This window comes from Rhinopithecus roxellana, chromosome 1, assembly GCF_007565055.1.
Source record: "Rhinopithecus roxellana isolate Shanxi Qingling chromosome 1, ASM756505v1, whole genome shotgun sequence".
Classification (NCBI taxonomy): Eukaryota; Metazoa; Chordata; class Mammalia; order Primates; family Cercopithecidae; genus Rhinopithecus; species Rhinopithecus roxellana.
The window spans coordinates 46873832-46897807 of NC_044549.1; the positions used below are offsets into that span (position 1 = coordinate 46873832).

General features: G+C 48.9%; 1 protein-coding gene across 5 annotated transcripts in view; it reads right to left on the reverse strand.

Annotated features, from left to right (window-relative positions):
• Nucleotides 1-23976, reverse strand: part of ALDH1L1 (aldehyde dehydrogenase 1 family member L1) — an 81644-nt gene that overhangs the window by 16353 nt on the left and 41315 nt on the right. For all 5 annotated transcript variants that reach the window (XM_010380569.2, XM_010380570.2, XM_010380566.2 and 2 more), the window contains exons 10-16: nucleotides 17744-17891; nucleotides 16706-16825; nucleotides 15487-15614; nucleotides 11278-11428; nucleotides 10127-10197; nucleotides 5539-5644; nucleotides 4285-4372 (exon numbers count right to left, since the gene is read on the reverse strand). In XM_010380569.2, coding sequence (XP_010378871.2) covers nucleotides 4285-4372; nucleotides 5539-5644; nucleotides 10127-10197; nucleotides 11278-11428; nucleotides 15487-15614; nucleotides 16706-16825; nucleotides 17744-17891 — 812 coding nt within the window. The remainder of the gene's footprint in view (nucleotides 1-4284; nucleotides 4373-5538; nucleotides 5645-10126; nucleotides 10198-11277; nucleotides 11429-15486; nucleotides 15615-16705; nucleotides 16826-17743; nucleotides 17892-23976) is intronic.

The window sequence follows — 23976 nt, forward strand, 5'->3', positions numbered from 1 at the left end:
TACTATATGATTCAGCAACTGTGCTCCTTGGTATTTACCCAAAGGAGCTGAAAACTTATGTCCACACCAAAACCTGCACACGCATGTTTACAGCAGCTTTATTCAGAATTGCCAAAGCTTGGAAGCAAACAAGATGTCTTTTAGAAAGTGGATGGATAAATAACTGATGTGAATCAGACAAGGGATATTATTCAGTGCTAAAACGAAATGAGCTATTAAGTCACAAGAAGTCATGGAAGAACCTCAAATGTATATCACTAAGTGAAAGAAGCCAAATGAAAAGCCTGCATATGATTGCAATTACATGACATTCTGGAAAAGGCATAACAGTGGAGACAAGAAAAAGATCAGTGGTTGCCAGGGATTAGAGAGAGTAAGACATAAAAGAATATAGCACAGAATATTCTTAGGGCAGTGAAACTACTCTATGTTATACTCTAATGGTAGATGCAAGGCATTACACAGTTGTCAAAACCCATAGAATGTACAAGCGTGACCCCTAAACTATGGACTTTGGGGGATAATGAGGTGTCAATGTAGGTCATTGATTGTAACAAACATACCCCTCTGATGCTGGATATTAGTAGTGAGGGCTGTGTCTGTGTTGGGGCAGGTGGTATACAGGGACTCTACCTTCTGCTCAATTTTGCTATCAACCTAAAACTTATCTAAAAGTCTATTTACTAGTAATAATAATAATAGTAACAAAATAATAACACTTTCTTAGGCTATTTAAGAAATATTTCCAAAAAAGTATCATATATCAGACCACAGAAATTCTCCATTTTAGAAAACAGGATTTTTACAAGCTGCTATGTGTTGGACTGTGCCTCCCCCAACCACTCACTAGAAATTCACAGGTCACCATACTAACCCCCAGTACCTCACAATGTGGCCTTATTTGGGGATGAAGTCAGTACAGGTAAAATTAGTTAAGATGACGTCACTGGGGTGGGCCCTGATCCAAAATGACTGGTGTTCTTATAAAAATGGGAGATTTGGGCACAGACACTACACCTTCAGGGAAATGCCATGTCAAGATGAAAGCACAGATCAGGATGATGCTTCTACAAGCTAGGAGGAGGCAAAGAAGAACTTTTCCTTAGAACCTTTTAGATGGAGCATGACCCTGCTAACACCTTCCATCCAGACTCGTAGCCTCCAGAGCTGTGAGGCGCTGCCTTGCAGTGGTTTATGCCACTCGATTTGCAGTGCTTGGTGACAGCAGCCCCGGCAAACTCACATACAGGCCATAGTCTCTGATCATGACATAATACAAGTAGAAATATAAGAACAGAATTTAAATTTTAGACAAAAAACAACTTGGCAATTATTTTAAAATCTCTTTTTACTTACTGTGTTAGAGAGAAGACCAAAACTACAACTATATGATATTTAACAATAATAAAAACATGAACACAACCTGCTCAAAAGGCATGAGGCAGGAGTGCATTTCCAGAAGGCCAGCTTGAGGAGCCCTGCGGTCAGTTCCCCAGGGAAGCCACTATCCTGGTGACGATGATCGAAAAACAACCACTTAAACTCCCTGGAAATTTTTCTAAGGGCATACAACAAATGGAAAAACATTCTTCAAGAAAATCTGACTCTCAGTATGGGCAGGGAAAGTCTGCAACACTCAAGGCACAGTGTGCTCCCTCCCCTTGAGAGAAGCTCTACTCCAGGCAGGTGTGGCCAGGAAAGCAGCGCTCCTTTCCCTCTGAGCTCCCAGCGAAGGAAGCTGGCATCCACCAGTGGGTACAGGCCACCAAGGCCTCTCATCTCCACCAACTCTCAGTTGCAGAAGCTAAGTTCTTGGTGACTATGACTAAGATGCTGCGGCCCCTTCCTCCACCCAGACAGCACTCATAAGGGGAAGACTCTACCCCAGTGTGACAGATGGAAAAGACAGTGCATGACCTTATTCAAAGTGCAAGACAGAACAAGTGCAAAGAAAGAACCAGACTGTTAACCCAGAATCTTACGTCTAGCAATACTGTGTTTCAAAAAGTAGAGGCAAATAAGGATATTGCCAGATAAACAAAAACTGAGATAATCTGTTGTTAGCAGACCTACCTTATAGGAAATACTAAAAGAAGTTCTTCAAGCTAAAAGCAAGTGACTACAGACAGTAGTCAGAATCCACAGGAAAAAGCAAGGAGCACTGTAAAGGGAATTAGGTAATTATAAAAACAGTATCAATGCATATTTTATTTGCTTTCTTCTCTTAACTGATTTAAAAAGCAATTGTATAAAATGATTATATATATAACAGTATAATTGTGGGGTAACAAATAGAAATGTAATATATTGGGCAATAAAAGCAGAAGGGAAGTAGGGTGAGAATAAAACTTAAATGGAGTAAGATAATGACACCAGATAGCAGTTCAAATCCATAGGACCAGCTGAAGAGGAGCAGAGCTTGTGAGTCAGATAACATAAACTCTGCACATAGGGACTGGTTCTCCTTTCTTTTCTCAGCTTCTTTAGTAGATGTAAGATTATGTAAAGTAATATATGTAGCAATGTATTATTGGGTTTGTAACATATATAGATGTTCTATGTGTACAAAAATATGTGATCCTAGCACAAACAGGGAGAAGATAACAGACCTATCCAGAAGTAACATTTGTACATTTCACTGGGATTAAGTTCATATAAATCTGAAGTTGATTTTGATAAGTATGTGATAAGTCCTAGAATAACCACTAAGAAAATAACTACAAATGTATACTGAAAATAATTATCGAAAGCATTAAAATGTTATGCTCGGAAATATTCGCTTAATGCAAAAGAAAGTAGTACAGCAGGAGAAACAGAGGGAAAAAAGACAGCAGACTCATAGAAAATGAAAAGTAAAATGGTAAACCCACTGTATCAATATTAACATTAATGTAAAGTCTCCAGTCAAAGGCAGAGATTACGAGACTGGATAAAAAACAAGATCCAACCATATGTTATATATGGCACATTTTAGATTCAAAACTATGAACGGGTTGAAAGTAAAAGAATGTAAAAACATATATCATGTCAACAGCAACCATTTGAAAGCTAGTGTGGTAATACTAATAACAGAATTTACTTTAACACAAAAACTATCATGAAAAATAAATGGGGCATTTATAATGATAAAAGTGTCAGTCACAAGGTGTGAGGTATAACCAAATCTTTTTTTTTTTTTTTTCGAGACAGAGTCTCGCTCTGTCACCCAGGCTGAAGTACAGTGGCACGATCTCAGATCACTGCAAACTCTACCTCCCAGGTTCAAGTGATTCTCATGCCTCAGCCTCCAGAGTAGCGGAGGTTACAAGCGCCTGCCACCATGCCCAGCTAATTTTTGTATTTTTAATAGAGACGGGGTTTCACCATGTTGGCCAAGCTGGTCTTGAATTCCTGACCTCAGGTGATCCACCCACCTCAGCCTCCCAAAGTGCTGGGATTACAGGCGTGAGCCACTGTGCCTGGCCATCACCAAAACTCTTTCAAATGCTTTCCTTATCTGAACCAGAAAAAAATTAACGAACTAAACTTTCAACCCAAAAAGCTACCAAAAAAAAAAAAAAAAAAAAAATAGAAGAACCACTCAGGAGAACACAGAAGAGAACAATAAAAGCAGGGGGAAACTAGAAAAATAGCAATGGAAAAGGTAAGGAAATCGAGGAACTGTATTTGATTTTTTTTTACGGTGGAGGATGGAGACAAGCAATAACTTTTCACCAATTTAATCAACTTAAAAAGAGAGAGAAAAAGCAAAAATATAAAGAATGTATTATAACAATCAAAAGGAAAATCCAAAAAGGAGATAAAAATTATGAGAGATTATTATACACAACTTCATGCTAATACATTTAAAATCTGCATAAGAAGGGACTTTTCCATAAACCACTACACACAACAGAAACTTAAAAAGTAATTCATGTATGACCTCCCTAAATGCTCTAAGCCTGGAATGTTCTACAGAAAAATTCTCTCAAACTTCCAAGGGCAGATAACTCCCAAGTAACAACTTTATTCCAGGGCGCGCAGACACACATACACACACATACACACACACACACACACACTCACACAATGGAACACATTCAGCTGGGGCATCTGAAGACAAGAGCCCTTCCAGGTGCAGGTGCTCTCCCCCATGGGAGCAGCCTCCTTTGCCACAGGCTGGCCCCCGCCTGGGCTCTCCCCAGGCTGCTCTGCCCTCATGCCCCTATCCAGTAGGGCCTGCTCTACCCAGTGGCATCTCCAGCTGCTGGAAGCCCTAGCCCTGCCCCCGACCATGGCTCTTACCAGATCCTGGAAGGATGTTGACCACACCTTTGGGAATGCCAGCCTTCAATGTCAGCTCTGCAAACTTCAAGGCAGTGAGTGGGGTCACCTGGGTGTGGAGCCAGGAAAGGAGACTGGGTAAGGAGGTTTTTGAAAGTGGGGCTCTGCCTTCCCTCCCTGCCTTCCTCTCCCAGCAGCCCAGCAGCAAGCAGGGAGGAGTAGCTGCAGACTGTGGCGCCAGGAAGACCCCAGGAAAGCCACCAGAGGGGGCCCTGCCTGCCCAGCCGGCATGCCCACAGCACCAGCTGGGAATCAGGGTGGGCCAACCTCTGGTGCCCTAGCTTCTCCTCCTGGCAGGGCTCCAGCCCCCGGCCAGGCCTGGGTTCCCTTCTGCACAGCGTAAGTTTCTAAAGCCAGAGGTTAAGGTCTCCTCAGAGGGTTGTTGTGATGCTTAAATAAGCAAATGTGTGTAAATTACTATCTAATTTGTGATACCTGTTGAAATGCTTGAGGCATGCCTGACTCAGGGTAAATACTATCAATGTCAGTCATCATTATTGTTTTTCATTACATCAATGCCCTTGCTGTGAAATTACCCCAAAGAAGCTGGCGAGTGTGTGCCCTCCTGGGCACACCATCCCTGCTATGTCATGCACCATCCTGGGAGGCAGGCAGTGGGCAGGCTGTCATTGCCAATGTACAGATGAAGAAACTGAGGCTCACTGGGGGTGTCCTCACTTCCAAGGACCTTTCCAGCATGCCTGGGTGACCCTTGACATCCCACCTCTACTCCCCCACCTACACCCCTCAGACACCACACCGCATAGATTCTCTGTGCAGGGATGGGGGCCACGAATCCCATCGCTCACCTCGCTTCTCTCCAGGACTTCCGGTCTCAAAAGCCACATAAGAGACATGGCACTATCTTTGTGGATAGACTACTCAGGCTGTCTTAGAGCACAGGGCCTGGTTTCTGCCCCATGAATCCAGAGTGCCGAAATCCCTGCCTCTGCTCACATGAGCAGCTGCAAGTTCCAGCACAGCCAGCTGGCCTCAAGCAGCCGTGGCTGAAAAAGAGTCTGCTTTGGAGAGTTCTGCCTGCCACGTACGCCTCTGCCCACTGAGAGCAGGGCCATGGAGAGCAGCTGGCACTAGCAGGACCCTTCGTCCAGTGCCCATGTGGCCAAGAGAGGCCCTTCCCTTCCTCCCTTATAGAGTTAGTTCCTGATCCTCTCTGTGGCCTGCAGGCCCTGTCTGGAGTGAGCCCACGCTCACCTGAGCAGGCTTGATCACCACTGTGTTCCCAGCAGCCAGGCAGGCAGCTGTCTTCCAGGACAGCATCATCAGGGGATAGTTCCAGGGGATGATGATGCCACAAACCCTGCCACACAAAAGAGGTTGGCCTTTGTCCCTCTTCTCCACCAGGCCCACAGTGACCTGCCAGTTCCCTCCCCCTCACCCAGGGCCTGACATCCACTCTCAAAACCAGGCTTCCTGATAAGACACTCAAGGTCCCTCTGAGAGGCAGCTCACGCCTGCTCTTTCTGTCCTAGATGCTACATTAAGAATTGGTCTGGCAGCAGCCCCTCTTCCTAGCAGGGCAGGATGACATGGAACACTGGACCATTTCTGATGGAAGTTGTGGAACTGTCTGGGGCACAGGCAATGAGAGAGGGTGATGGCGAGCAGGCACAGGTGAGGACACAGGCCAGGGGGACCTAAAGAGGGTCAGGGGTCACCAGGGGTGGGTCAGGAGGGCCTGGAGAGGGTCCTGTATGAAGCCAGGTGTCAGTCCTCAAGAAGAGAAGACAGAGTCGGCAAGCCAGCACTGATGAGTTCAGGGTGCTCTGTGTGAAGCCATGGTGCCCAGTGTCAGCACCACCCTGGGTTCCAGAGCGAGCCTCTGGCCGGACACAGGTGTTTCACACTCAGAGCACCATGGGCACTGGGGAGGCCGCAGAGTCCCAGGGACCAGCTGGCACACTGGCCAGGTATGAATCCTGCATGGCCCTGCCTTCGCCCCATACAGCACCACTCTGGGTGAACGCTGGACAGTTAGATGAGGACATCCACACAGCCCCGCAGACCACGAGCCGTGCTGTCACCACCCCACCACCATCACAGGGTGTTTCCCCAAAAGATAGCTGCTTAGTCAGACCCAGGTGGTGGGCAGGACCCACGTGAGGTATCATGGGGGAGCAGCAGGGGGCACTTAAAGGGTAGGGGAGCCGCCCCACACCCCACACGCACCCAGGAGATTAGGAGCACAGCACGGGCTGCTGAGTGTTCCCAGGGAGCAGGGTGAGGCTGCTGGTTACGGTGAAGGGGGCTGAGGGGAGCTCGGAAAAGAAAACACATCAGAAAGCCCCACAGTTCTGCGCTGAATTGTGCCCCCACTCCCCAGTTCGTATGCTGAAGCCATAATCTCCAGAGTCTAAGGGCATGCCCTTGCTTGGAGACAAGATTGCTGCGTTGTAATTAATTAGCATGTGGTAGCACTGGGATGGGTGGGCCCCCAATCCAGCTGGAATGCTGTCCTCGTACAAAGAACACCACATGGAGAGACAGACTCTCACAGTGGGAATGCCAAGAGGGCATGAGGCAGAGATGGGGGCTCCCTGCAAGCCAAGGAAGGCCAGAGGTTGCCAGCAGCCACCAGAGGCCAGGAGAGAGGTCAGGACAGACTCTCATAGCCCTCATGTGGAACCAGCTCTGCCCACATCTGACCTCAGACTTCCAGCTCCCAGAACCGTGAGACAAGTTTCCATTGATTAAGCCCTGGATTGGTGGTCCCTTCTACAGCAGCCAGAGCTGACTCCCACACTCACTGGTCAGGGGAAAGGCCAAACCCTGGAACCAGAGTATGCAGAGCCGGCTCCGGCACAGGGTCAAAGGAGCAGGGCTGTGGGACCCAGGCCCAGGTGAATCCTCCCTGCCCAGTTGCTGTGAGAACCGACCTTCATTAGCCTTACTGCCTCTGATTCCTAGAGGTCTTTCTTAGTGGGAGACTGAGTGGACTGAGTGGACAACCACCCCGTGGGTCTTAGGACTGTCCCTCCCTCCCTTGGGGCCATTCTCCTGCTGTGCACCCCTAAGCCTGTCCCTCCTCTGCCCTCTGATGCTCATGGGGAGCTGCGTGGATGGTGAGGGTGGAGGGTGGAGTTCCTTCTCTCTCTTGGGAGCATGGGGCCTGGGCAGGGGACACCAAGCAAGCTTTCTTGGTGTCCCCAAGAAACGCTTGGCTCACTAGGGATCTCCAGCGGCTGTTGGGCCAGGATGCGGCTGAGGACATGAGGGGACAGGGCTTCCCATGACGCAGCCTCACTGCTGGGTTTGCTGTGGCACTGGCCAGGGAAGGAGATGGGCAGCCCCTCACCCTGGCCAGGCCCTCCTCTGGCACCGCGTGCAGGCTCAGTGAGAGTGGACCCAGGGCTGGGGCTCTCTAGGTCCGGTCACTCAGTCATTCTGCACTATGTATGGGACGCTGCAGGTGTGCTGGGATGATGACAGGCATGGGCACAGGGCAGCATCAGTCTGAATGGTCACGCAGAGAATAGAATGGGGTCATAGATTAGAGAGGGCAGGCTGGCAGCAGAGGTCTCGGGGATGCATCACAGATGAGAGCTGGAGGACAGCTGGTGAAGGCTGGAGGTGGGACAGAGGTGCAAGTGCTCAGCGGGGCACGAGTGCGGAGGGCCCAGGATCTGCGAGGCCAGCATAGCCAACCACAGTGGACTGGGGAGGGGGCCAGGATACCAGGCCCAGATTGCAAGGTCAAGCGAGGAGTTTGATTCCATGTCAAGGGCAAGAGGATTCCGAGTGGATCTGTGAGTCTCTTGTAAATTTCCTAATACGAACATCCGAAAGAGCTGGACTGTGCTCCTTCTCAGAACCACATACAGAATTCTCCTCTTAGCCCCATCACCCAGGAGGCCTGGCCCTGCATGGCTTCCTCACCTAACCCTCCTAACTCCTTCACAGCACACCATGCCCTAGACACCTGACACTCACCCATCAAAACAACTCAGTGAGGACGGGACTGTTTTATTACCATTTGACAGTTGGGGAGACTGAGTACAGACAGGCTGGGAGCTTGCCCTAGAAAGGGGAGGAGCTGGGATTCCAACCTTGGGTTCTGGCTTCAGAACATTCCCACTGAGGCGAGGTCCCCTGTGAAGGTGGGGAGGGGTGAAGCCCAGAGGTCCTGGCGGCCTCCCTACCAGGCAGAGACCATTAGTTCCAGAATCACAGCCTGCCAGGTGCGTGGTCAGCAGTGGCCCTGCCTGCCTGCCTTTGGGGGAGCCCTGGTCTGTGTGAGCTGCTTGTACCAGGCCCCAGGGCAGGATGTGTTCACACTGGGATGCTGACTGGGCGCCCAGAGTCCCGGGTCGAAGGCCAGCCTCACAGGGTGACACAGGGATGCTTCTGGGTGACAGAGTGTCTGTTTCCTCCTCAGTCTGATGGGGGTGGACACCCCCCCACCCCATGCTGGCAGCTGGGAGGGTGGGCAGCCTCACAGACCCAAGTGTGGCTCTGACCCGTGGCCCCAGGTGGGCCATGACCCACTCTGCCCAGCCCAGCCCCTCTCAAAGCACGACAAAGGTCTCTGACCACTGCCCCATAGCAGGGTTTCTCGGCCTCCACACCACTGACATTTGGGGTGGGGCAGTTCTTTGTTGTGGGGGGCTGTCCTGTATCACCTCCTCTGTTGGGACAACCAAAACCATGTGCAGACATTGCCCGATGTCCTCTGTGGGGACCCTGGAGGTGATGCCTCCACCTGTAGCCTGGCTCCGCTCTGAAGCTCTGGAGTGAGAGGTTTCCTGGTCCACAGCCCACTTTCCCACAGGAGCCTCCTCCAGCCTGTGCCTGAGGACTTGATTGTTCATCTGCATGAGCTGTCAGTGACACAGGGACACTGGAGCATGTTCTCCTTGCAAACACTCTCACATTCAGGTGGAGCTGAGGGGCCTTTGGCCATGCCCACAGCTGTGAGGTCCCCTACCCTGTAAGGGGCACAGAGCAGGCGGGAATGACTGTGGTGCTGATGCCAGCTGAGTCCTGCTCCCAGGTCACCCTGGCCGGGTCCTCTGGCACCATATGCAGGTGTAGTGAGGGTGGACCCAGGGCTGGGGCTTTCTAGGTCCAGCTGCATGCATGTTCCCAGCGCAAATCATGGATCACGGCTGCGCCAGCACCTGCCACTCTGGTGTTTGTTGTCACCAGCCAAGCACAGTGGCCATGCACTCTTGGGTGAGCCTCCTCAGGCACGCATGTGAATGATTCACCAGGACTAGGGCCAAATCAGGACGTATGGCCTCGAGTGGTCACTTCCCAGTTTCCACCGGCAGTGTAAACTCAGAACCCTGTGGCTGTATTCCAAGCCTTTCTCCCCACTCCTGCCCTGGAGCCACTGGGTGGCGAGATGAAGTGCCTCACACCAGGTTCATTTCCCCGTGCCTACATGCTTGGCGTCCGGCGGGGTCTGCACTCCTCCTGCTGAGCAGCTCTCATCTTCTGACTGTTCCTCCTTTGTTCTATGCTTCCTGTTCCTCAGTGCTGTGCAGGAGTTCCTCATTTTTGTGAACACTGACCACCATTCCCATTTTGGACATTTTTTGGGTTTACTCTTGTTTCCCACCCTGGACCTGACTGATCCAGTGTTACTGGGGGATTAAATACAATTGTCCTCAAGTCCTTACAACAATGCCTGGTATGGAGCAGGTGCTCCAGAAGCACATGGATGGCTGTTTGATAAACACACGCACAGGGTGCTGTGAGCTCTCACAGGCTGTGTGCTATAGCCCCACGTACTGCGTGGAAAGCACCGCGAGGCTGCACCTCGCCCTGGGCAGGGACTCACCCGACAGGCTCCTTCCTGGTCAAGGTCAGGTTGCGGTTGGGTCTGGCCTGGTTGATGGGGATGGTGGAGCCCTGGAAGAGGAATGGGGCAGTCACCCAGGGGCCCAGGGTCCACACCCCTTCCCCTCTGGGCAACCAGTCTCCCCCAGTGGCTCCAGGAAGAAGTTAAAGCCACCAGCTTAGGTGTGACCTGAGGCTTGAGAGACAGGCAGGAGGGCAGCTGGAGGACAAGGTATTTGCTCTACCCTGAGCCTGGCAGGCAGAGCCTTTGGGTGGAAACTGGTCCTGATACCAGCAAAACCTCTAGCTTTGGCATTGGAGAAAGAAAGGGTGAGGGTGGGGGCGGGGCCGTGTGCCCCCCTCCCCGCAGCTCTAAGCAGTTGAGCATGTGTAGGAGGCCCAGGCCTGGGGCCAGCTGCAGCTAGAAGCTACACGGCAGCAGAGTGGGGGTGGTAACCAAGCAGCCCAACTCCCTTGTCGCTGTCATGCCCTGGTGGAGAGGAGGAACCATGGAGCGCAGATCTGGCAGAGATGCCATGAGCCCTGCAGGGGTGAGTCTCCCCAGGGAGCCTCTACAAATGGCCCTCAGGTTCCACAACTGATGGCGGGGGCCTGAAGATATGGTGAGCACTCCCTCCTGTGATGGTGTTGACTGTCCCTGTTGACCTTAGGGCAGGGACATGGTGCCCATAAACCCAGAATAACTGCAGAAGCCCCCAGCAAAGCAGGCAGAAGAGAGTGTCACAGGGATCCCAAGCCCGACAGTGACCTGCTGCCGCTGGGAGATAGAGTGCCTTGGGCAGGGACCTAAAGCCAGGAAGGACCTGCACCCTCAGCCCTGCAAACACATGGAACTGAACTCTATCAACACCAGAACTCTTCCGGATATAGGTTCTGCCCCAGAGCCTCCAGATAAGGCCCAGTCCAGCCAGCGCCTTAGCTTTGGCCTTGTGAGACCTCGGCATGGAACACAGCCCAGCCTTCCTGGAATTCGCACCAGCAGAACCACAAGCTAATAAATGGGTGTTGTTCCAAGCCACTAGCTGTGGTCATTTGCTGTGCAGCATGCAGACTACTGTGCTGCCCTCGGAGTTCCCCTATATGGCTGGGCCAGTCTGTGTATGCTCACACTGGTGGGAGCCTGGGCCCCACCTGGATCTTGTCGCACCAGCCGGCAAAGTAGCGGAAGGTCTGGATGGACATGCCCACGTGGGTCTTCAGGGCCAGCGTGTAGACGGCACCCGCATCCAGGGCCTCAATGGTGGCCAGCTCCTCCTGGTGCTGCTCCATGAGATCTGCCAACCTGGCCAGGGTGAGGGGAGGCGGGAGGTGGGCTCAGGCCTGGCACTGCCTCATCTGCCCTCACAAGCCCTTCTTCAAGGAGCTGGGGCCCTGCCCTCCACCCCAGATCTGCCACTCTCAGATGTGCGGACCTCTGTTTCTGATCCATGCAATGGGCCAGCATCATTTACTCCACTGGATGGCTGTGAGGATGACACCCTCTGTCCCTCTCTCCTTTCCTTGCTCTTCCCTCCCTTCCTTCCTGAAATATCTGTGGATCCACTACTTTATCCTATTCCTCTGAAATTATCATACAGAGGCATTCACTCACTTGTTGTAGACAGCAAAGGGGTTATGGCCCAAGAGGCCACCCTTCCTTGAAGACAAGTTCAAGCTTGTCTTCAGAAAGCTTGAACCAGGAGAAAGCCTGTCTGTCTTTCCAGCACCAGTAAACCAAGGTGGTGGGGGCGTGCTCCTGAGGCTGGCGTCTCCAGAGGTGGAGAGGTGGCCCTATCCCCATCACAGGAGGACTGACTAGGGAGCAACGGCAGGGCTGGCGCTTTTACACAGACCGGCTCCAGTCTGAGCATGCCAAGGTCGGGTTGCCCTCCCTTGATTCTGATGGATGTGCAGCTCTGGGCAGCCTGGGAGTTACGAGGGTGCCCCTCTCGTCCCCTAGGGGGAGGGTGGACAGGGAAAGTGGAGACCACAGGCCCAGAGCAAACTCAGCCTTGCAGACAGGGCAGCTCGGGCCCAGAGGCGAGTGTGGGATCAAAGCCTGCCAGCCGTTTCCCACACTGCTCCCCTCTGCACACAGGCACCACGAAGCCCACATGCACCCCAGGCCTGCTCCGGTCCTCACCTGCCTACACCCACCAGGACCCGTGGCAGCTGTTCACGCCACTCAGGATGCATCTGCAACTCTGTGCCTGGCGGAGCAGCTCCTGGCCCCGTTTCCACTTCATTCTGGGGCCGTGAGAGCCGAGCCCCTCTGCCTCCCTCCTCCTCCTCACATCGGCCTCTTCCAGGTGCTCAGGTCAGTCAGGCCTGCGGCCTTGGGGCTTTTGGGGGGCTGTGTTGCACATCTGGACCCTCTTTCCACACTCCTGTTTCTCCTCCCAGCCTTCTGTACTTGCTTCAGACACGGACTCAAATGCTGTACCCTCTGGGAAGCTGACCCGAATCCCCACCTACATTCTGACTGATCAGAGCTCCCTGTCACATCCTCTAATAACCTCCTCTGCCTTTCTTCACTCCCCCACCACTACAGTTTGTAACAGACATTCACGTAGATGATAATTTCATCACAATTTGCCTGCCCACTGGAATCCAGGCTGCAGGAGGCATGGCATTGTCCAGTTCCCTGCTCTCTGCAGCGCCCAGCTCCAGCACAGCACTGGGCACGCGGGAAGCATGTACCCAGTTTTGCTGGGCTAGTTTTATGCTAGTTTTATGCAGCTCAGGTTTGCTGCATAAAACTAACTGAGTGAGGCCACCCTGGGCAAGAAGAGCCCATGTGTAAATCAGTTTCTGAGAAAAACCGATTGGTACGGAAAAAAGTGAAAACACCATCTAGTGGCCATCAGAGGACTGGGCTCCCCAGCTGCAAGGACAGAGGAGCTGCCTCTTTGTTATATAAATGACACACATTTGCTCCAAAGCCTGCTGGCACCAAACTCAAATTTTCCCACTCCCAGTTAGGCTTAAAGTAGCCCAAATAGGTATGTTTTTAGCCACTTAGGGCCTGCTGCTTTGCACACCCGGAGGAACCTCAAGCAGCAGCTGTTGCCCATTGATAAAACAGGGTCTTGCGGTGATAAGGCGAAAGCTGCTACTGCCCTTAGCAGCCCTCAGACCCAGAGGCTCCCGCTGCATCATTCTGTGTTGTCACCTGGACATGGTAAAGCCCACAGGGCAGCCTCGGGACAGTCTCACTGCTCGTCTTCCGCAACCCTGCCCAACCCGCAGCCCACTAAAGCTTGTGGTGTGCCATGCCTCCCGTGCTCACATCCTTCTCTTTCATCAGCCCCAATCCCTTGAATCCCCCACATTTCTAGACAATTCCACCTGTGTGTGACATGGCTGTGTCATCAATCCGGTTCCCAGGACACACTTTCTAAATTAGCCATCACCCGAGTGCACTATTCGGGAAGCTCTGAGAGGCTGCCTTGCAGGACTATTCTATTGTCAGCTCAGTTAGGCTGCTGAATTGACACCCTGGCACCCATACTCCCCAGAGCTCGGTCCCTGGGTGCCAGGGTAGCAGTGCAGGAGAAGTGAAGCTGCCGCCATCTCCCTCTGAAGGTCTGCAGGGCAGATGCAGGGGTGCCCAGCAGGCTCAGCCAGGCCTACTGACCAGCAGCAGCCTGGACCACTGTCAGATTCTCGACCATGGACCACAGTGGTATCTGGGCAGAGCCAGCAGCTCCTCCATGGTCTTTCCCAAGAGCTCCTCTTTGTGGCCCCACTTGGCAGCTGGATACAGCTGCTCCTACTCCCTGGAGGTTCTATCCTGTCCACCAGTTCAGGGGACTGCCTAGGAACCTTGTCTAACTCTCCCTCTGGATCCTTCTTCCCAGCTTCCACAATTGTGTAATGTCTGATCCCTGCAGTGAATTTCGTGTTCCCTACACCAACGGTGGTCCCGCCACCCTGACAGGGTGCTCTGCGGCCATTTATCTGGGGGCTTCTGTTCTGCCCCCTCCGGGACACCTAGACCCAGCCTCTGTTGTGCTGAGCTGAGGCAGAACCAGTAATGGGCACTCCCAGGTCTCCACAGGGCCTGAGAGTTTGCACAGGGCAGGAATGGGTCCACTTACAGCTGCCCAGGGTGCCCCCACACTGCCATTGTGGGTGAGTAGGAGCTCTTATGACACAAACCACCAGATGGCAGCAGAGGCCCAGGGAGGGACCCCACGTGCGCTGTTGGCCACGTAGTCCACCAAAAGCATGCGGGGCTCAGGCCAGAGGTTCACCTGGCGTGCCTGTTTCACAGCTCTGCCTGACCTCCAGGAGCTCTAGGGACCGCTTGGCATGGCCAGTGCCTTTCTAGAATTGAGGGGCTTGCAAAGGGGACTGGAACCTAAGAAAGTCTGGGCATGCCTGGCTACCACAGCCCTCCCCTCCCCAACCTTAACCTCCATTAGGTTTTGCAAACCACGTTCTTGCAACTCTTCTCTCTAGTTTCCTGCTGCTGGGCTGCCCGGGCTTTTATGGCCTCTGGAGTATACTAGAAACAGAAGCCATTCCGACCGCAAGGCCAAGGCAGGGTCTCTCCTGCCAGGTGAGAAACCTCTCTGGGACCACGCCATAACCCGGCTTCACACCCCCAGAGGTTCCCAGGACCCTAGGAAAGAGCCAGGCCCCAAGACGCCTGTGCTCTTGGCTCATCTGGCCGCACCCTCCCTTCTTCCAGGAACATCACCTCACCTCTGTGAGGGTGACTGCTCCTTCCCTCCAGGCCCTGTGGTTCCAGGGGCGCAGCACCTCTCTTCCGAGCCTCCCTCTCACTCTGTGGTCATAAGCTAAAGTCATCATAAGTCCTTTTGCCTAAGATATCTGAACTGGAACTAAGGAGGGAAGGCCCCTTTCTCTCTGGCTTAATTTTTTTTTTTTTTTTAAAAGAAAATGTGAGACCTGTAGATTCTAGCAGTCAGAGCCAGGCTGAGCAAGCAGAGACCAAGCCAGTCCCTCTCTGGCCCTTGCTGTCTTCTGCGTGCAGGAGCTAAGTCCCCTCCAGCCCAGGCTGGCGAGGGAAGTGCTTTGCCTGCCTCAGAGGCCCAGCCTGCGCCTACTTTGGAAGCAGCCCTTGGCTTCCACACCTCCTCACCTCCACCAGGCACCTCCCGAGGCCACTCTGCTGAAATGCCTCCTGTTTCTCCCATCCCTTCCTCTGAGAAGCCTTTTCTGAGCTTCAGGCAAGGAGCCCCAGCCTGGTCCATCTGATGGCCTCGGTCCCATGGCCTCCCCAGGACCCAGCTCCTCCTGGCAGGTAAAGGGGCCTCTACAGAAAGGGGCCCCCCACCCCCTTCTTGGAAGCTGATGGTGGCAGTGGCTGGCAGGTGCATGTTGGGCTCCCACCTGTACAGCAGCCGGCCCCGGTCCCGCGCGCTGATCTTCCCCCACCGTCCATTCTCAAAGGCATCCTTGGCTGCGGCCACTGCCTTGTCGACGTCGGTGACTTGGGCCAGGGATACCCGACAGATGACCTATAGTGGAAGCAGAGCCATGACCAGTTCTCTTTCAGCCAGTTGCACACAGACACCCCTGCCCGCCTCCCTGGCCTCCTCCTGGGGCCCCACTGAGGTGGCCGCCAACCACATGGGCAGGTGTGGAGGTGAAGCATGGCCAAAGGGCAGCCCTGGGAGGGCTCACACAGGAAGGGAAGATGGGGGCCTGGGAGAGGATTGTTTGTGTGTCTACACCCCATGGTCCTGACCCTGTTCCTGCTCTGAGTGTGCCATCCGTGCAGGTTCCCTCACCTCGGTGCCTACTGGGTGTGGTGAGGGGAGCCAGTGGGTTCTGGGGTGGGAGGGCAAAGCCATTGCCTCCTGTCTGCCACCACAGACAGCTATGCCCCTTCTGCCAAGGCCCCATCCTCAGCCCCTCCTGATGCTCCATCCCAAGGGCACTGCACTGTCCTGCCTGTGGCCCTACCCCCTCCCTCTCCCTTTACAGACGAGTCTTTCATTAACTCCCCTCAAATGACTCATTTTGAGTGTGCCCTCTGTCTTCTGCAAGGACTCAGCTGATTCTATTGGATAGGCAGGATGGAAAAATATCAGTGTGCAGTCATAAGAGCAAGCCTGGCTTTGAAACCTGTGTTTCCGACATACTCATGTGTGTATCTACCATAGGCATGCTTTGGCTCATGATGCCACAAGGTCACGGTCAAGAGAGAGCGGCAAACACGGGACTCAAGTTGAGGAAGAATGTCCTAATGGTGGAGGGCTCAAGTATTAGACAAAGTAGTTCTCACACTGGGGCTACTGCTGAAGTGTGGAGGTGTGGCAGTGGCCTAATTTCTTCCTTGGGGTAGGAGGAACTCTGTTCCCAGTCTCTAAAGCAGGTGCAAGACCCTTCTGAGCCCTCCTGCCTCCCACCACCACCCTGCACCTCCTCTCTACTCCACTGCAGTAGGGTTGGTTGGAAACGAACTGGCATCCTTTCCCGTCCCTCTCAAAGGCATGCGTCCAAGCAGAGGCTCTCAGGGTCAGGACCCCGAGAGGCCAGTGGGGGCAGGGAAGGAAGGACAGGGAGGCTGGGGAATGTGGAGAAGGGGTGCTGGGCCTGCACTCACACTTCCATCGGTGGGATTGATGGTCTCAAAGGTCTTGGCGCCCTCAGCATCCACGAACGCCCCCCCGATGAAGAGCTGGTGGGGCATATGGAGGGTGCGCTTGTTCACTGCCATTTCCACCTGAAAGAAAGGCCCCAGTGACAAGCACAAACCCATGCAGGGCACAGGAGGCATACACAGAGGACCACACAGCCACACACGCGCACTGCCCAGGGGCCTCCTGGGGCTTCAGAGCTGCATGTGTGTAACAGCTGAGCAGGAGAGTGATGAAGGACAGGCTCTGAGGCCAGGCTGCCTGGCGGGAGCCCTGCGCTTCCACCTACTCCTCGTGCCGCCTTGGGCTGGTTCCTCAGCCTCCTCAGGGTGGGCTAAGAGGACTCTCAGACAGAGGAAATGCCAGTGGGTAGTGAGGCCCTTGGCAGCCCCCACCACTCACATCCCTGTGGATTGGCAATTCCTGCCTGAACGCAGGCACCTCTGGGACGCCATCCTCTTCCTGAAATCTGCTCATCAGTCATTTGTCCTCAATCCCAAGGACACTCTGGGGTCCACCTTGGCCCCCTGTACTTTCTTCACCCACTTTTGTTCCAATCTACCCGCCAAACAAACTACGCCAAAGTCCATTCTTATGGGAGTTGGCAGTCTATCAAGATAGCTCAGGGAAGATTTCTTAATCTCTTTAAAGAATAGATTTTCAATTACTGATCACACTTCCATACACACAAGTTGAATGCAAGGATTATTTGTTTCTTTACTGGGAACTAAAAGTCTCTTCTGAATATCTTGATCACATGCCTTGGGACTCAGAGTTTGGCCCATGTCCTGAGCATCAGACAGCAACATCCTTTGGGAGTTGGCCCCACTGTACTGACATCCCCCGGCTATCCTGGGTGCAGGGAGAGTGTGGGAAACTGAAGGGTGGGCTCCTGGGGCCCTGGCTTTCTGAATGCCCAGGTTTCCCCTCTTGTCTTATGTAGTCATAGATGCAGCTGCCTGAGGGCTCTGCAGGGCCTGCCGCAGGGAGGGCCCAGCACTCACGTAGTCAATGCTGCACTCGCCCTCCTCATCATCCCCTCGCAGCTTCCTCACTAACAGCTGGATGAAGTCCCCAAAGGTGGTTGCCATGTACACATCTTCGTTCTCTAACTCCAGGCCATCACACAGCTCCTTCACTTCCTCCACCAGCCTGGAGGAAGGAGATGGAAAGATGGGGACACAGGAGGGGCTCGGCAGGCCTGCATCACTAGCAGCAGTGGCAGTGGGGCCAAACACCCCAGAGAGGCTCCATCCCAGCACTACAGGGTAGCCATGAGCCCAGAACTGGAGAGAAGGGCCCAGGCTATGGACTCGGATGGTCCTGCGTCCAAATTCTCATTCCATTACTTTCTAATTTGTGACCTTGGGCAAATGACTAACTCCTCTAAGCCTTAATTTCTTCACCTGTAAAACAGAAATAGTAATAGACTGTCTGCTATTTTGCGATGATTAAATACTATGACCCACCTAATAATAATAATAATTAGTAGATTAATAATAATCTCCAAAAAACTCTGTTAAAAGAATGAAAACATAAGCCACAGATTGGAAGAAAATGTTTCCAAATCACATTATCTGATAAAGGACTTGTATTCAGAATATATAAAGAACCCTCAAAACTCAATAGGAAGAAAGCAAACAACCTAATTAAGAATGAGCAAAAGATTGAACAGATGCCTCTCAAAAGGAGAAATATGGAATAAGGATGGCAAATAAGAATATGACGAGACAATCAACATCATTAGGCACTGCGGAAATGCAGATTAAAACCACAATAGAATATAGCTTCATATTTATTAGAATGTCTAAAATTTAAAAGCCTGACCATTCCCACTATTGGGAAAGATATAGTACCCTGGGCCACTGGAGCTTGCACACACTGCTGGTGGGGATGTAAATGGTACTACCACTTTGGAAAGCAGTTTAGTAGTTTCTAAAGATTTAAACATACTTCCCACTTCACTCTTAAGTATTTATCCAAAAGAAATAAAAGCCTATCTCTAGACAGCAGATGGCAGAACAGGAAGCTCCAAAAATGTATCCCCTTACCTAAATAACCATGGAACTTACATGAATCAAATATGTTGGAACTCTGGGGTCTAGTCAAATGCTTTCAGCACCAAGGAGAAAGACTGGTGAAGAAGCTGGTAAATGTCAATCAATTTCAGTGAATTTCAGCCTCTCATAAGATATTGGTTGCCACCCTTCACCTCCCACCTCTGCCACAAAAAGTTAAAGCAGGGCTGGGTCATATTCCAGGCGCAGCTTGCTGAAGCCAGGGTGGGCAATAAGGACCTTGTCCTCTGACCACCAGCACTGTGTCCTGAGCACTGATACTCCTTTTGATTGCTGACAGGCTATCACAAAGGCTGGCAGTCATTGTTTCAACCCTCACAGGCTGAAGTAGCTTCCAGGAGATTATAAAAGGCAATACTTTCCCTCCACTTTGGTAGCCAGACATTTATGGAAATCTTTGTCAGGTCACTGGCTGACTGCAGGAACAATGGAACAGAAAGTTCAGTGACAACACACAACAAGGAACACACCTTGCAAAAATAATTTGGAAAAGTCACAAACAGATGGTTCTAGCCCTCAACAAGGAAGATTCAATAATCCCTAATGAGTGGGAGAAATATATTTCCAGAATTACCACAACAGAACACTCAAAATGTCCAGTTATGATCAAGAAAGGTCTACAAAACATATGAAGAATTAGGAAAGAAGAGTCCATTCACAGGAACAAAAAAGAATTTGAAGAAGGTATCCCCGAGGAAGATCAGATATTGGAACTATTGGTCAAAGACATTATGTCAAATGCCTTAAATATGTTCAATGAACTAAAGGAAATTATGGATGAAAAACTTAAAGGAAATCAAGAAAATGATGTACGAACAAAATGAGAATAAAGTGACAGAAACTATAATAACAAGTCAAACAGAAACTCTTGAACTGGCAAGTACAATAACTGAAACAAACAAACAAAAAACTCACTGAAAGGGTTTAACAGTAGTTTTGAGCAGGCTGAAGGAAAGATGAGCAAACTTGAAATTAACCAGTCTGAGGAGCAGAAAGAAAAAAGAGTGAAGAAAAATGAAAACAGCCTGAAGGATTTATAGGATACCATGAAACATACCAACATACTCACAGGAGCTCCAGAGAGAAAAAGAGAAAAAGGTTTCTCTAAATATTTATTTGAAGAAATAATGGTCCCAAAGTTCCCAAACATGAGGAAAGAAATTAATACACACATCTAAGATGTACAATGAATGCAGTCCAAGCAGGATACATTCAAAGAGATCCACACCAAGGCACATTACACCCAGCTTGCTGAAATCCAGAGACAAAGAAATAATTTGGAGAGTAGCAAGAGAGAAATGGCTTGTTACATACAAGGGATCTTTGATAAGATTAAAAACTGACTTCCAATAAAACACCTTTAAGGTCAGAAAGCAGTTGGATATTAAAAGTTCTGGGGGAAATGGTAACCAAGAATTCTATATCCATCAAAATTATCTTTCAAGAATGAAACATAAATTAAGATCTAGTTCAACCATTGTGGAAAACAGTGTGGCGATTCCTCAAGGATCTAGAACTAGAAATACCATTTGACCCAGCCATCCCATTACTGGGGATATACCCAAAGGATTATAAGTCATACTGCTATAAAGACACATGCACACTTACGTTTATTGCGGCACTATTCACAATAGCAAAGACTTGGAACCAACCCAAATGTCCATCAGTGACAGACTGGATTAAGAAAATGTGGCACAGATACACCATGGAATACTATGCAGCCATAAAAAAGGATGAGTTCGTGTCCTTTGTAGGGACATGGATGCAGCTGGAAACCATCATTCTCAGCAAACTATTGCAAGAACAGAAAACCAAATATCGCATATTCTCACTCATAGATGGGAATTGAACAATGAGATCACTTGGACACAGGAAGGGGAACATCACATACCGGGTCCCATTATGGGGAGGGGGGAGGGTGGAAGGATAGCATTAAGAGATATACCTAATGTAAATGACGAGTTAATGGGTGCAGCACACCAACATGGCACATGTATACATATGTAACAAACCTGCACGTTGTGCACATGTACCCTAGAACTTAAAGTATAATAATAATAATAAATATTTCTATAGAAACAAAAGCTGAAGAAATTCATTACCAGTAGACCTGCCCTAGAAGAAATGCTGAAAAGAGTCTTTCAGGCTGAGATAAAAGTATACAGACAGTAAAGTGATGACATAATTAAAAATAAAGAACACAGATAAAGGCCACTACATAGGTAAGTATGAAAGTCCATATTATTGCATTTTATTGGAGTTGTAACTTCTCTCTTTTTCCTATATGACAATAGGCAAGTATATAAAACAATAATTTTAAATATATATTAATGGGTATACAATGTATAAAAATGTATACTGTGACAGTAATACTAAAAAGGGGAAGGAAAAGAGATGTATAGAATGAGAGTGTTTGTATACAATTGAAGCTGGGTTGATACTATTTAAACAACCTTGTTATAAATTTAAGATGTTAATTGTAATTCCCAAGTAACAACCCAGAAATAACTAAAAGCATACAGTAAAAGAAACAAGGGAATTAAAGTGATACACTACAAAAAAATTACCAAATACAAAAAAGGACAGTATAGAGAAACCGAGGAACAAAAAAATAGGACATGCAGAAAACAAATGGCAGGAATAAATCTTTATTTATTAGTTAGCAGGTTAGATGTAAATGGATTAAACTCTCCTGTTTCATCTATTTAAAGTTTAAACATGAGAAGGCACGAACTGGATGACTGGATATAACCCAGCATCCATACATATGCTACAAGAGAATCACTTAGATATAAGGACACAAAAGAGCTGGAAGTAAAAGGACGGAGAAAATATTCCATGCAAATAGTAACATAAAAGAGACTTTAAATCTAACAAGTTTACAAGAGACAAAGAAGGACATTATATTGATACAAAGTTTGATGCTGCAAGAGGATATAACAATTATAAATTCATACACACCTAACACAGCCCTAAAATATATGAAGCAAAAATGGAGTTTTCTACAATAGTAGTTAGATACTTAGATGCCCAACTATCAAAAATGGATAGAACAACTGGAGGGAATAAGACACTTGAACACCACAAACCAGTCAGACACGTACAAAACACTGCTCAAGAAGAGCAGAGCACACATTCTTCTCAAGGGCACAGGGAACATTCTTCAGGATAAATCATTTGTTAGGCTACACAATAAGTCTTAATACATGTAAAAATATTGAACTCTTACAAAATATCTTTCCTAATCAAAATGGAATGAGACTAGAAATCAATAACAGAAAGAAAACTGGAAAATCCACAAATATACGAAAATGAACTAGCACACTCTTAAACAATTAATGGGTCAAAGAAGAACACACAAGAGAAACTAGAAAACACCTTTAGTCAAAGGAAAATAAAAACACAACATACCAAAACTTATGAGATGCGGGGAAAGTAGTGCTAAGAAAGTAGTTTATAGGTGTAAATACATACATCAGAAAAGAATAAAGTCTTCAAATCAATAACCTACATTGTACACCTTAAGGAACTAGATTAAAAAGGAATCTAAACCCAAACTGTAAGAAGGAAGTAATAATAACGATTAGAACAGAAATAAATGAAATAGAGACCAGAAAACAATACAGAAAATAAGCAAAATCAAATTTTGTTTTCTTGAAAATATCAACAAAATTAACAAACCTTTAGCTGGACTGACCAAGACACAAAAGTGAAGGCTCAAATTACTAGAATGAGAAATCAAAGGGAGACCTTATACCAACCTTACAGAAACAAAAAGCATCATAAGAAAATACATGATAAATTACATGGCAACAGATTTGATAACTAGGTAAAGTGAACAAATTCCCAGAAACATACAATCTACCAAAACTCACTGATGGAGAAATAGAAAACTTGAATAGACATGTGCCTAGTAAGGAGACTGAATCAGTAATCAAAATCTTTCCTCAAAGAAAAGCCCAGGGCTGAATGGTTTCACTGGTGAATTCTACCAAACATTAGAAGGGAAATTAACACCATTTTTTCTCAAATTCTTCCAAAAAAAACTGAAAAGAGAACACCTCTTCAACCCCGTCCATAAGGCCAGCATTTACTCTGACACCAAAGCCAGACAAAGATACTATAGCAAAAGAAAACTACAGACCAATATTCCTTATGAAAACGGATGCAAAAACCCTCAAGAAAATACTAGCAAACTGATTTCAGCAGCATTTTAAGAAGATTACATACCATGACCAAGTGGGATTAATTCTTGGAATGCAAGGTAGTTCACCCTGAAGATCAATCCATGTAGCACACCACGTTAATGGAATGAAGAGAAAAACACATGGTCATCTCATTTAATGCAGAAAAAGAATTTGACAAAATTCAATATCCTTTCATGATTAAAAAGCACTCAAACTAATAGAAGGGAGTATCATCTATATAATAAAGGTCATATTTGAAAAACCCACAGCTAACATACTCACTGGTGAAAGACTGAAAGCCTTTCCCCTGAGATCAGCAGCAAAACGAGGATGCTTGCTTTCACCACTTCCATTCAACATAATATAGTAGTCCCTCCTTATCCATGGGCGGGGCGGGGGCGGGGGTTGTTCCAAGGCTCCCAGTGAATGCCTGAAACCACATATAGGGCTGGAGCCTACACTGTGCTCCTTGACTTATGGTATGATTACATCCCAAGAACCCATTATAAATTGAAAATGTTAAGTCATAAATGCATTTATTATACCTAACATACTGAACATCAGTGCTTAGCCTAGGCTATCTTAAATGTTCTCAGAATATTTACATTAACCTACAGTTGGGCAAACTCATCTAACACAAAGCCTATTTTATACTAAAGTTTTGAATGTCTAATACAATTTATTGAATACTGTACTGAATCTGAAAAATAGAATTTTGTAAGGGTACACAAAGTGTAATTTCTACTGAATTCGTATCACTTTCACACCATCATAAAGTCAAAAAATCCTAAGCTGAAGCATCACAAGTCTGGGACCATCTACATATTCTATGCTTTTTCTGATAACACCAGTGGCTACTAAGTGACTAGTGGGTGGGCAGTGCATACACCTTGGATATTCTGGACAAAGGGATGAATCACATATCAGGTGGGATGGAGTGGGACAGCATGGGATTTCATTATTTTATTAAAT